At 39.4% G+C, this 12,888-nt stretch overlaps 1 protein-coding gene across 10 annotated transcripts in view; it reads right to left on the bottom strand.

Annotated features, from left to right (window-relative positions):
* rims1b (regulating synaptic membrane exocytosis 1b) overlaps positions 1 to 10,694 on the bottom strand; it is a 56,394-nt gene extending 45,700 nt beyond the window's left edge. For 8 of the 10 annotated variants that reach the window (XM_043237837.1, XM_043237885.1, XM_043237829.1 and 5 more), the window contains exon 1: positions 10,341 to 10,693. In XM_043237837.1, coding sequence (XP_043093772.1) covers positions 10,341 to 10,507 — 167 coding nt within the window. In that variant the 5' untranslated portion in view covers positions 10,508 to 10,693. Of the gene's footprint in view, positions 1 to 32; positions 244 to 10,340 lie in introns of those variants that run through there. The other 2 variants (XM_043237877.1, XM_043237868.1) reach the window with 2 other exon arrangements.
* Positions 10,695 to 12,888: the final 2,194 nt, after the last annotated feature.

Below are 12,888 nucleotides of genomic sequence, written 5' to 3' on the forward strand. Positions count from 1 at the left end.
ACAAAACTGCAAAAGCAAGTGCAAAGCATCACCTCTGTTTGTGGCGAACAGCCATGATCTGCAATTTCCTTTCAAAATCCCAAACCAGCATTAAACAGCGAGTACAGAATCCAGTGAAACTCTCCAACAAAAGCACACTTCCCACGACTTCTGGTCTCCATGACTGTAAATGCTAGCGTTCTCTCTTGCTTGACCACATTTGCAGTTTACCTTCTGGAATCAGACGGCAGACTGCAGTCCCAGGTATCTGGATGGAGGTTGTGACTTTGGGGAGTCTTGGCCAGTGATGCTATATTACGCAGTCAGGATGAAGCGTTACGTGGGAAGTCGAAGGCGTGGCGACAAGGATGAATCATTGGCAGAGGAATCAGAGAAAAGAAAAGTGACCTCTTTGAGGTTATGAGTGGATGTGCTTGAGGAGATTTAGGGACATTTTATGTGTATTTATACAATCAGGTTTGGCAAAAGATCTTCTAAATGAGACACAAATGTTTGTGGATTTCCGGAAGAATGAGGATTTGAGGGAAGTATGGGTAAACTGCTTTACGTTTGCTAGAGTTTCAATTGATGCTGACCTCAGAGAAAGCTGTTGAGGCGGAGACAGTTGAGTCTTTTGGGTCAGTGCTCTCAGCTGGGAAAAGCTGTCTTGGTAGCAAGGGACCAGGTCTCCAGCCATCATGGAAATATAAGCGAGCCAGCTCTACACCTCTTAAAGAAACAGTTCACCTAATATTGTAAATCCACCCATCCATCTCAACTCAACTCAACCTTTATTTATAAAACACTTTCAAAATTATAAAAATGGACCAATGTGCATTTTTATAATAGCTCTAATAGCATAAAATCTAAAAATTAAAAAGTGTCATATATTATTATTAACATAATATCAAAACATACATACAATATAAAATAAACCATCTGTTTATCTATCTATCTATAAAAGTTGTTCAAAGCTAAAAAGGTTGCTGATACGGCTAAATGTAGATCCAGTGATTGACCAATATAGAGTACATGGCTGGTCAATGGACCGAAATAGGAACACCAATACAAGTGGACGTTAATAGATTTCTGTTAGAACAGCCCGAGGTTAGCTCTGAGGGTTGAACTGTGGTCTTTCTACACTTTCGCAAAAGGCTAAACAAGTCTTAAAATAGCTGCTTAAAGAGATAGTTCACCCAAAAATGCTAACTCTTACATTCTTTATTCATAAGTTGTATAGATTCTTTCTTCTGCATAGGCTAGGTATTCAGAAGAATGTGGTTAACCAATCAGTTGCTCTTCCATTTTCCAGATTATGGAAAAAATGCTATATTAGTTAATAGGTAAATTATGTAAGTGGTAATAGTGCTCATTTTTCTATGCGTTGTTCACTTTTTATTCACCTTTCCTATCAAAATGCTTGCAGAAAATCAAACCTGGTACAAACCTGGACAGTTTGCAAATGTGTTTGACACAATGTATGGTCATAATTATTTTGAATGCGCGGACATTACAGATGAAACATTTGCGCAACGTCCTAAAGGCAGCCTCTTATGATATCACTGTGAGGTACATAAACTTTATAACTTGTTACAATAGCTGTAAGAAATCCCATGAGCAGACCAAAAAAGATGATGTATTTGGGACTCCAAAAGACAAGAAGACTTTTTTAAGACATCAGGAAACCTTTGAGAACTTTGAGCTTTCCTTTAACTTTGTTGTGTGACAGAAAATTCCTTGTGGGATCAGAGAACACAAGGATGACCTCATTCTGCCAAGAAACTAAGACACGACATAGGGACACCCAGAATCCTGACATGAACATAGTAAACTTTTGTTTGTGTGTATGATGAAATCAGATTAAACTATTTCACTGAAAACGTTAATAATTATAAAAGTTTTGTGTGTGTGATGATCTCTTTTGTTTGTGTGTATGATGAAATCAGATTAAACAGCTTCACTGAAAACGTTAATAATTATAAAAGTTTTAGTTCCCGTTCTCAAATTCGATTCACCAAGAGCGCTAGGATACTTTTTATTTATAGCAAAATCTGTTTTACGTTTCTATTTTTACAGGTTATATTGCTGCTGCAGTAAACTGAAAGTAAAAAGACAAGCTGAAAGTCACTGAATGCATTCAAACACAATCATTCATTCAGGAACAAAACAAATAACTATGTTTTTCAGTGACTCGATGAATAACTCACCAAAACAAATCATTATGCTAGGGCTGAACAATGAATCATAAATAAAGCTTATAAAGACACAGCTTAGGGTGTTTTTAAAATTGCAAAGGAAGTTTTTTATTAAATAAATACCTATATAGTAAAAAAAAACTCTAAATGATAAAACTTTACATATTAAGTTGCAAAGATTAAAGTTTCAAAACCAAAATGATATGCTTTATAAAAGTTATGACTTGCCCGTGCCCTAAAACAGCTTGCTTAAACACGTCCCCACTTTTCCACATCACAGAGTGGGTTTTATTTTCAAACACAGACCAAATGTTTCTGCGGTGAAAGAAGGCAGAGCTATTATTCCCGCTGTACTGCTGCTGCCACTTGCTGGACGCGCTGTGTGTCGTTGTGAAAGTGAAACTGCTTTGTTTGTGCTTCCAAAAGAAGTTTCAACCACAAATCAGCGGTTAAGTTGTATTCACAACACTGTACCTGAACAGTTCAATGCTGCAATCTGCCTATGCTGGCTGTGCACAGAGACTATAAAGTGGAGAAATTCTACTTTTGCAAGGACAGTCTGGTGCTTCTGACTCACAAAGTTAACTTAAGTTGCAATTTCTTATTAAAAGAACCCGCTACTTACTATTCGAATGTGAGTTTTGAGCAGTGATTGGTAGCGCTAGTTGTTTGTCGTTACTTCAATGGTGAATTCAGTTATGTTCAGTTATGAGTCGTGATGCATAAAAACACAATAATAAGTCATGATAATCAGTTATTATGTCCCTGGATGCAACAAATGCGTCTTTTGTAATGTTTTATTGTTTTGGTGTCACAGCGCTGGGACACAACAACACATTATGGTAAGGGGCGTAACATTTACGCCACATGCTTGCGATATTTAGCCAATCCCAGTGCACTGGATAGCTGGCCAATCAGAGCACACCTTGCTTTTTTGGAATGATGAGCTTCGTACAAATCGACCCATTTCAGGAAGCGGGGCTTAGAGGAGAAACAAAAATGTAGTAGGTGGAAAATAATGTTGTTGTTTTTTTATATTAAACTGCATAAACACATTACACTAAATACACTAAATAATGTTCTTTTTAGCAACATCATATGACACCTTCAAGAAACAAAATATGTGTAAATATTGAAAATATGTGTCATTCAGTCAACTGATTCATTCAAAACTCTGATTCGTTCAGGAATGGTACTAAAAACTTAAAAAATAAAGGCTCCTGTTTCAGTGAACAGTTCTTAAACAGCTATTTTGAAGAACTTTTTGTGCATAGATGTTCAAGACTCTTCATTCAACTACCAGTGCAAATAAAGAACCTTTATTTTTAGGAGCGTACTGTGTGATATTTGCTTTGAACTATGTTTTCTAGTGAATTACAAAAGACAAGCTACAGTAACTGGTATTTTGTGTCTATATAACTTACACAACATTAACTTCTTCTTGAACTGTTTTATAAAAGAAATATCACATTCGCATGAGTGTGGAGCTATGCCTTGTAATATTATTTAATTAAAAGGAAAAAGCTAAGAGTAATTTGTATAACTGTGAGGAAAATCCCTTCTACTTTTTGTGTATTCTCTGTACAGCTCCTCATTGCTCTAGTTTTTATGATCCATGCATGGCCTTAAAATGCCCCACAGACACAAGATTTCTCTCCGTCCCTCACTCTCTCTCCTTCTTCTCAGACATGGCCCGGCTAGTAATTATCACCCATTGATTACATCAGAAGAGTAGGTGTGAGCAAGACACCAAGGATAGATGGACAGATGGAAGAATAGATAGGGAGAGGAAGAGAGACAAGAAGGGCAACACGGAAAAGGGTGGAGAGCAGAGAAAAGGGACTATTTCAATCTCACTTGCTGATTCCCGGCTGCCGCCTTGACTGGGTTTCTCTATCTCTCTCTCTCTTTTATTCTTCACGAATTAATTGAAAGTGTCTCGTTGAATCAGCACTCAGGACGCACCAGAAAAACAACCACACAAAACACGACATTTAGGCATTCGGTGAATTTATACATTTCTAGAAACTTGGAGTTTGTAGACTGATCGGTATAATTACAAAAACCTCATTTAAAAGTATAATCTTAAAATATTAAAATTGTAAGATTCATTATAACAGCCTAACTGAGGCTCATTCATAAAAGTAAAAATCTATATTTTCACCCACCATTGCATCCATTTGAAACTAGATACAGAGCAGCGGAAAGAAAGAGAAGTATTGATCAGTGAATCAGCTCATAGGTTAAAATCTATTCTTATCCATCATAGGGAAGATGAAAAAACAGAAAGCAATGTAGAAACAGTGATAATAAAGGAGAGGCTGAAGTCACTATGGTCAGTGGTTACAGTTTTAAAACGCATTTAAAGTTGGCTCAAGTAAAACTGTCAATCATTTTTTATTTAAATGTACTAATTAATCACATTTTGCTCACAAATTAACCGGGATTAATCCCACGTAACATTAATGTGAAATGAGAAATTGATCTAGAGCGATAATCTATTGCAACATTACAGATATTGTAATATTTAACTGTTGTATTGCTATTCAACATTACAGTATAACTGAGAGCTATCAAGTGTAACATTTATTAGGCTTTTAAATAACTTCTAATTTAAGCAAATTTCACATAAAGCCATTATAATAAATAATTCCATGTTCCCTTCAGCAAGTTGGAAATATATATAAATTAAATAAATTCAATTATCAAACAATAAATTCGAAATGAAACATAGATGAATCCTTAAAGCTAAAAGTAAATATAAAAGTTGATTTCCTGCTTTTATTTTAGTTTTTTTTATTAATTGTGTATATATCACGCCCATAGTTTTAAACAAACCTCGCAGAACCTACTAAATGTTAATACATACATCAGAAAGTATAAGATCATTAAAAATGGGTTCTTTTCATTTTGTACTGCACAATTTTACATATTAGTTTTGCATAAGGACAAAATATACAGCTGAATAATAATTACAAAAATGACCCAATGAGTCATCTGTTTCTCCTGACAACCTGAACCCTATCCAACAATGAGTGATGAATTTTTGGATCCATCTTTTCACATGACGCACTCACAAAAGCTGCAAACATTCAATATTTCTCAAAAGGCAACAGAAATTATTAATGGCACTAAACAAGTCTTTTTGACTTGGGCCAGCATGCGGACACTCGGAAAACCCTAAAAAAATCACAGCAATGTGCTAAAAACAATCGTTTAGAAACAGCAGTATAATATTAAACAACCATTTCTGACACCGTAGCAGCCCTATATAACAATGCACTAAACTTTTGCAGAGGCTATTCTCTAGAAAATTTGTTGCAGGAAATAATGTAACCACCTCACAGTATCCACTGTTGTCTCATGTTATTATTAATTATGTTTATAATGTATGATTCCTTCAGAAATGGTGTGAAATTAAAATAAGTAATCAAAATCACAATAAATATACATGTACCGGGAATAAAAAGGCCCAGCATCTTCTACTTTGCTGCTGTAGGGGAGTTTTATGTATTTATAGACTAAGTGCCTTTAGTGCTTTTTGTAATGGACCCTATGCCTACTCTCTTATTCTCTCTCTCTCTCTCTCTCTCCCGTCATTTTTTCGATATTCACTGCAAGACTTCGGCTTTTCTTTTTCGATTGGCTATTTTTCATAAAAAAAGTTCTTTGAAAACTATTCAAATAGTTTATGTAGTTATTTGAAAACTATTTAAACAGCATGTCTACTGTGCAAAAGTCTAAGCCACTAATATTTTCACCAACCAAAAATGATTTTAAGTCACCAAATTTCCCAACGCTGTTTACACTGTGTCCGCCATAAATATACCATATATGCACTGATGAACACTGCCTTGTTGAACTGGGGATTTCTCTGACTAGTCAGTAACACACACACACACACACACACACACACACACGCATACAGAATTCCCGGGCAACCCATGCAGAATGCTTGTTTATTAAATTTTCATGCTGTTGAGTGCTAAAAAGGCAACTTTTCTAACGCTTTTTCACACACACTCTTTCCACATCGTGTAAGAAGATGCCGTGTTTTTGTAGCCCCTGTATTTTAACAAGAATCTCGTGCTAACCTACGCTAATACCTTCAAGACCATGAACTACAGCCAATGACATCACTCAATCACTTGGTAACCAGGTGTCTCAGAGATGGTCAAGTGTGATGGTTACCGCCTGGTTATAGTGATTAACCCATCGATACAGTGCGTAGTCAGAAAAGTTTAGCGTTAGGAGAACAGACGAGCCTATTCAACATCTCAAAGTAAATAGGTTCATAATGCTCCGAGCCACAATTAAATCTAAGAATTCATGAGGGAAGGTAAAAAATAAACAGGTTTAAAATAGACAGGGAACATCAACAGAAGCCCATGACGAGCTCAATTTTTAAATATTTTAGCAAGGACTTCCAAGTGAGCTATTTTCAGCTTCAATTCATAATTTAATGCTCACGTTTTTTTCCTCCCAGAAACCTTGAAACCTTCCTCATACTTAGGAAAAAAAAAGGGAAGAAACAAGAAAAGATGATCCAATGTTTGTCTTTTCAACAAACCGATCTTAGTAAGACACATTATCTTTTCATAAGGACTTTTCTTCCGCAGCCAAGCTACTGTTCTGAGATGCTGACAAAAAAGCCGTCCTCGACAACTGAACCGGTTTCATAAGACTAAAAGGAAAAATGGCTGCCATTTTTACACTCTCGGCTTTATTACAGTAAAAAGAAACAACGAGGGCAAATTAAACACACAGTTTATGTGGAATCTACAAAAATCACTGACTTGGAATATGCAGGTATTATATTGTCAGACAAGGCTAAAATTTAATTAAAATACGCTCTACTCTCTTCAACCGATTTAATGGTCTATTTTATGTACATTATGCGATGTCATATTAATTTGTACACCTCCATGTTCATCTTTTATACAAAGCCCTGTTTTTCTGCCTCTGTTGTAGTGGTTTGATCTGGCCTACCCATGACCTCTGTTGTGGTCCGTGTGGCTGCAATTATTCTCCTTTGTATCTCCCCTCTGAGGGCCTATCTGATCCTAACCTTCAAATAATCCTAAAGCCTCTTTTCTTTGGATTGCCTGAATGGAGAACAGGTGGTATTTATTCCCTTCTATTTGGTTTTGCGCAAACACGCAGCCAACACTACTTGAAGCTGGCGCAGCGGTTAGAAGCTAGGCACTGTTCTGGACGAGGTGTTCAAAGGACAATAGCTGGCCAAGCAAGAGCTACAGGTCTTTGCATCTCATTTTTAGCATTTTTGTTCTTCGGAATAAATACACGCCTTAGGCTCACTGGGAAAACATGCCTGCGGTGACAAAAAATGATGATGTTGCTTCTTGCATTATTGCGAAAATTTAAAATTAAAATGCTTGGCATGTAGCACTGAAACCGCATTTAATTTTCTCACATACAGGAGAACTTGGTGTTGCTTATTCTACATAAATGTGTCAGTTTGTAATCAAACTGTCTGTTGGTTGGCCTAACTGATAAAGTTAACAAAAGCAACTTCGTGCTTGATCGCACAAGCCATTGGGCCCTTCCATCGTATGACTTTACCGGGTGAGCTACGGAGCGAGTTTACTACACCAGAAAAGCCAACAAATGGAGCTGGTTAGATGATGAAAACGTCAAAATGTATTATGCTCATAAATGATGCAGTATTTTATCAGTCATAACAATGTATTGTGCAAGGAACCATGCTAAAATAAGGATTTATTAACCAGTTGTCTGCCCCTAAGTTCTTTAAAAGATAATAAGAGTTGATCTTCAAGGGCGCAGCACCTCTGAAGATCCCGGTCATAATGCGCTGGATCCTTGCCGTTTTCAAACCCTGAATATGTTCTTTACACAGATAGCAAACTAGAACATGTCAGAAAAGAGTATTTTCAAAATGTTGGTAGACGCACTAGATGACAATTTAAGAAATTAGGCTTATGTTTTCAGGCTTTTTTTGGAAGTTTCGAGAGCTTTGAAGAGGAAGTAAATGTCTGGAACAGATTCGAAGTGAAATAGACGTCTGGAATATTTACATTTTAGTTGAGTTTGTGATTAAGCTTTCATCTTAACTCTGCGTATTCATATACAAATGCGCGACCGTGTAGCGTGTGATGGCACATACTACGTGACCCGAGCAGGTGCTGCATTCACGCGTCACCTCTCAATGATTAGCTCTGACCCGTTGTCAAGGCTGCCTGAAACAGTACGAGCAGCTTGATTACAGCATTTTATCTGTCCCAGCTGGTCTGTTCTCGGCTAAGATTGAGATAACCCTAGTTACCAATCACAACATATACCAGTATATAATCTCAAACCAGCATTTCATCAAATACTGACGCACCGACTACAACAAACAAAAGACAAAAAGAAAACAGTTCAATAAATCAATAAATAAAAACACGTAATGTCATCTAACGCGTTTAAATCAGCTACCAACTTGCAATGAAAGGTAAATGCTCACGTTTCTCTGCTAAACATCAATGGGCATAATGGGTTTAACTGGTTAAAATTGAGCGTAATTGAGAAAATATGTGTGTTCTGTGTCATCTAAGTAAAGCTGTATGTATAAGTCTGAGAGTAGCTGCTACATCTGATGATAAACATTGAAAAAGCAGTAGTATGTGACCTCTCCGTGGAATAGTAAAGTGTCACACACATCAAAATCTGGATGTTTTTCACCTAAACATTTTAATTTTGTAACGCCGGGTTGTTACAAACCTGTATGAGTCTCTTCCCTCTGTTGAACACAAATGTTGACATATGTGGGTGATAGTTACTGGTAGCCAACATTACCAACATTCTTCAAAATATCTTTTTGTGTGTGTGTGTGTGTGTGTGCGCGCGCGTTTATCAGAAGGAACTCATACAGTTTGGAACAACTTGAGGGTGAGCAAATGGTGACAGAACTGTCGTGTTTGGGTGAACTGTCCCTTTAATCGCCGTGAGACCATTACATTTCAAAGAGCACAGAATTCATTAAGATCACAGCAAACCCGTGCGCTTGTTTTTCACATCTGCGTGAACTTTAGAGTGTGTGACATATGGGCAGATATCGAGACAGATACCGCTCCTCTCCCCACATTCACCGTCACGCGTCTCCAGAAGTCGTGATGTAGTGGCGCCCGTGACTCAATCATCGCATGGTCAAAGCTATAGATTACCATTTCCGTTGCAGATTAGTCGTCATAGGGGAAAAAATTACATAACCTCGCCTCGATTTTCTACCACGTCATTTCCGTCTGAAGAGCAACCGTGAGGGAATACGCGAAGCGCGCGAGCCGACGCCAGAGCTCGACGACAGGTCCTCCTTCAAATCATTCACGCCGACGAGGGAGAGGAGGCGCTTGTGACACGAGAGCACGTTATTTTACATCTCGAAACACACGACGGTGGCTACAGTCTCAACTTTTAGCAGTCCGCGTGTCTTAAAGAAGCACGTTTGTAGTTTGTGCTCGTCGGCCGAGGCACGCTTAATAATCCAGCGAGCCAATCACGAACCACACCCCGCTCGCGAAGCGGCGAAAGACTGTATTTTTTCGCCAGATCGTGAATATCTCATATTGCCCGCAGACATAAAACAGACGCTTTTAGCTTCCCTGTTGTACGAACTAAGTGCGTTTTCTTTCTTCACACTCCAGCGCGCAAACCTAACACGGTAGCCTGTGGACAAGTTAACGCCCGCCCCGCGTTCTTCCACATAAAAGAGTGTTTGGACGCTTGGCTTAAGGGCGAAGAGCACCTTGTGTCGCCGCCGGAGGAGCATCGGGTGGAGTGGGGTGGCACGCAGTCGAGAAGTATGATTCATCCCCGCGCTCTGTCACGCCCCATCTCCCCGTCTGCTTTCCGTGGTGCACCTGTAACTCGGCTGACCTCAAATCCAGCTAATTTCCACTCGCAGGCTGCCGTTAAAACCTAGCTATGCAAAGCTCGCCTGCCACACGAACTCCGTCTTTCTGCGCAGCGGAGGCCAACTGCGATCGGACGCTTTCAAAGGGATGCTTGAAAACTCGCGCGTCGGTAAACTGCAAAATCGCCACGATTTCAGGGGAGCCGTTAATCGCGCGTTACGGGTAGCGAAAGGTCAGGAAAGCGAAAGTGTCGAAAACGCTTGCGGATGCACAAAGGAAATCGTCCAGCCCTTACTTTAGCATGGCTTCTTCCTTCTCCTCTTCCTCCCTTTGCCGAACCATCACTGCCATGATGATTTTCCTTTCCTCCTCCGTGAGGTGACTTAAGTCTGGCATGTCAGGCATGGGAGCCGGCACGGTGGGTGGGCGAGGGCCGCTTTGGGGCCCTACCGAGGCGGACATCTTCTGCCCCGCTCCCAGGCGTATCTGTTGGCAGTATCCCGAGCGCTGGAGCCACACCTCACGACATGGTCCACGGATAGAGCAGCGGTCTTTGAGAATAGTGCAAATCTCGCATGGTTTCAGGCACCCACAACTGTGCTTTTGTTTCTCTTCGTGGTTTTTTTTTTCCAACCCACCCCTCCTCTTTTCTCGCTACCCCCACCCCCCGCCTCTCCCCTCCACCTCCAGTTACGGGAAGCCCATCATCTCTACGCCCGGAGACGACGCAAACAGAGGGACTCCGGCATTAGCTAGCAGATCTGTGATTTCCCCCTTCACTGAACCGGGGGCTCGGTATTGGGCGACGGCAAAGGCGGAGCCCGTCTCTCGCCCACTGATCTCTCTCTCTCTCTCTCTCTCTCTCTCTCTCTCTCTCTCTTTCGTCGCTCTCAGATTAAAAAAAGAAGAGTCGGTGTAAATGCAGAACCGCGAGCGCGTATATAGCACTCGCACGCTTACTCATATGTAAAATGGGCGAAAAAAAACATCTGCAGGAGAGCCAGACCCCCTTTCCTTTTTCACTTCGTGTGTGTGTGTGTGTGTGTGTGTGTGTGTGTGTGCTCGACCGCGCACACCTTGCTCTCGTCTCTGTATTTTTAGGAGTCGCCTATCTGGTGATAGTTCAGCGCGCGCTCTCGTCAGGCTATTTTTAGACCCGCACCTCTTAAATACGATCAATTCGTCTGTTTTGTCTGACTGAGGGATGTCTGTAATGAAAGCGTCAGGTGCGCGTGACATAAGTCATCTCCACACGTCTTTAAAAATACAGTAAGCTAGCGCGGCCCCGATCGTCCGTATAAATGTGAAATTTAATTTATAGTCCTGGTGTAACCAGGAGGTTTTGAAAAAAGAAAGAAAGAAAGAAAATCAGTAATGCAGTTTAGAAGATTATTGCGTGAAATGGAGATGATTTGCACGTAAGAGCGAATGAGTTGTTTTCAGAACCCTGGACAGCGACACGCGCTGCACAACATAAAAAGTGTTCGCGCGCAATTAAGTTGTTGTTTTTTGATTTATGACTGTTTACTTTCATCTTTTTTGCATCGCTGAATCTTAAGTTCCAGGTTTATGATCGTAAAACTGCTTTGAAACAACTTGTATCGCTTTATAAATAGGATCGCTATAAGATATGCATGGACAACGAAAGGAGAAGTCTTTATAATATTTGCATGGCCTTTTTTTTGTACAAACAGCACGGTTCGTAGTTACCACATGTCAAGTTCGAAAAGACTTCCAAAGATATGAAATGTTCTTCAAAAGTCGGTGCATTGGGCCAGGTATGACATCACTGAAGACGCGTCACGTCGCTGTAGCTGCACGTGATGCAGCAGTTTTCATATACAGAATGGAAAATGATATTTTAAAACTGTCGTGAAAGAAAAAAAGTTATCCATTTATAATTGCATTGATATTAATATTTCAGCCTCGGTCACAGAGAGCTGTGGACTTTAAATTATAGCACACATGGACATTTCATTTAACTTCAGGTTTTCAGGAGTTCAGGTTTTGTTTTTAATCTAGTATTAATTACAATACAGGTTTTTTTTTCTCAGATTGAACTTTTTATTATTTGAATATGTTCCGTTATTAGCATGTTCCATGAATATGTTCCATTATTAGCATGTTCCATGAACGTGTTCCATTATTATATACTAACCCTAAAGTCTGCACACAAATAAAGACAGTAAACAGTTATGATTGGTAAATATCAGTATTGCGTTTAGAATAGTAAATGATGCTACACGGCTACCCTGTTCCACAGGAGGTTTTATTCTGTGTTAGGAATAGCAAATCAAAACTGGGCCAATCAGCTCTGAAGAAAGTTAAATCTTATCCAATAAAGCCACTCCCCCTGCATCTCTTGCTGCAAATTAAAGCAGTTTAAAAACATTTTCAGAGACAGCATTTTGCTGCTAATTAGGGGCCTAGCACAAAGGTGCTTTGGCAGCTATTGTTTTTGTTGGTGTTATTCTTCTTCTTCTTTCGTTTCTTTCGCAATAGTCAATGGTAGCCCACAGAACCGTTTGCGGGAAAGTTGTGCAGTCTAACTCAAACTCTCTAACGCCACCCCTTGTCCAAACTTTCAAAAAGTTCTTGCTAATAACTTTTGAACCATAAAGCTGCAAAGGAAAAAATATCTGTTTTTTTTTTCCTCTCTGATTCCTCTCTGAGTCAAATGGACACCAAAATTCAAAAATTGTAAAGGTTTTGTTTTTTTCATTATTTTTAATTGTTCGTAATATCTGCTTTTTCAAACCCGTCCTTGACGATTCATCCAATTTTCACCAAAATTGGCTGAGGCTGTCTATAGGCCCTGATGGCAAAAAGGTTCTGGAATTCAA

This window comes from Puntigrus tetrazona, chromosome 1 (assembly GCF_018831695.1).
Source record: "Puntigrus tetrazona isolate hp1 chromosome 1, ASM1883169v1, whole genome shotgun sequence".
Classification (NCBI taxonomy): domain Eukaryota; kingdom Metazoa; phylum Chordata; class Actinopteri; order Cypriniformes; family Cyprinidae; genus Puntigrus; species Puntigrus tetrazona.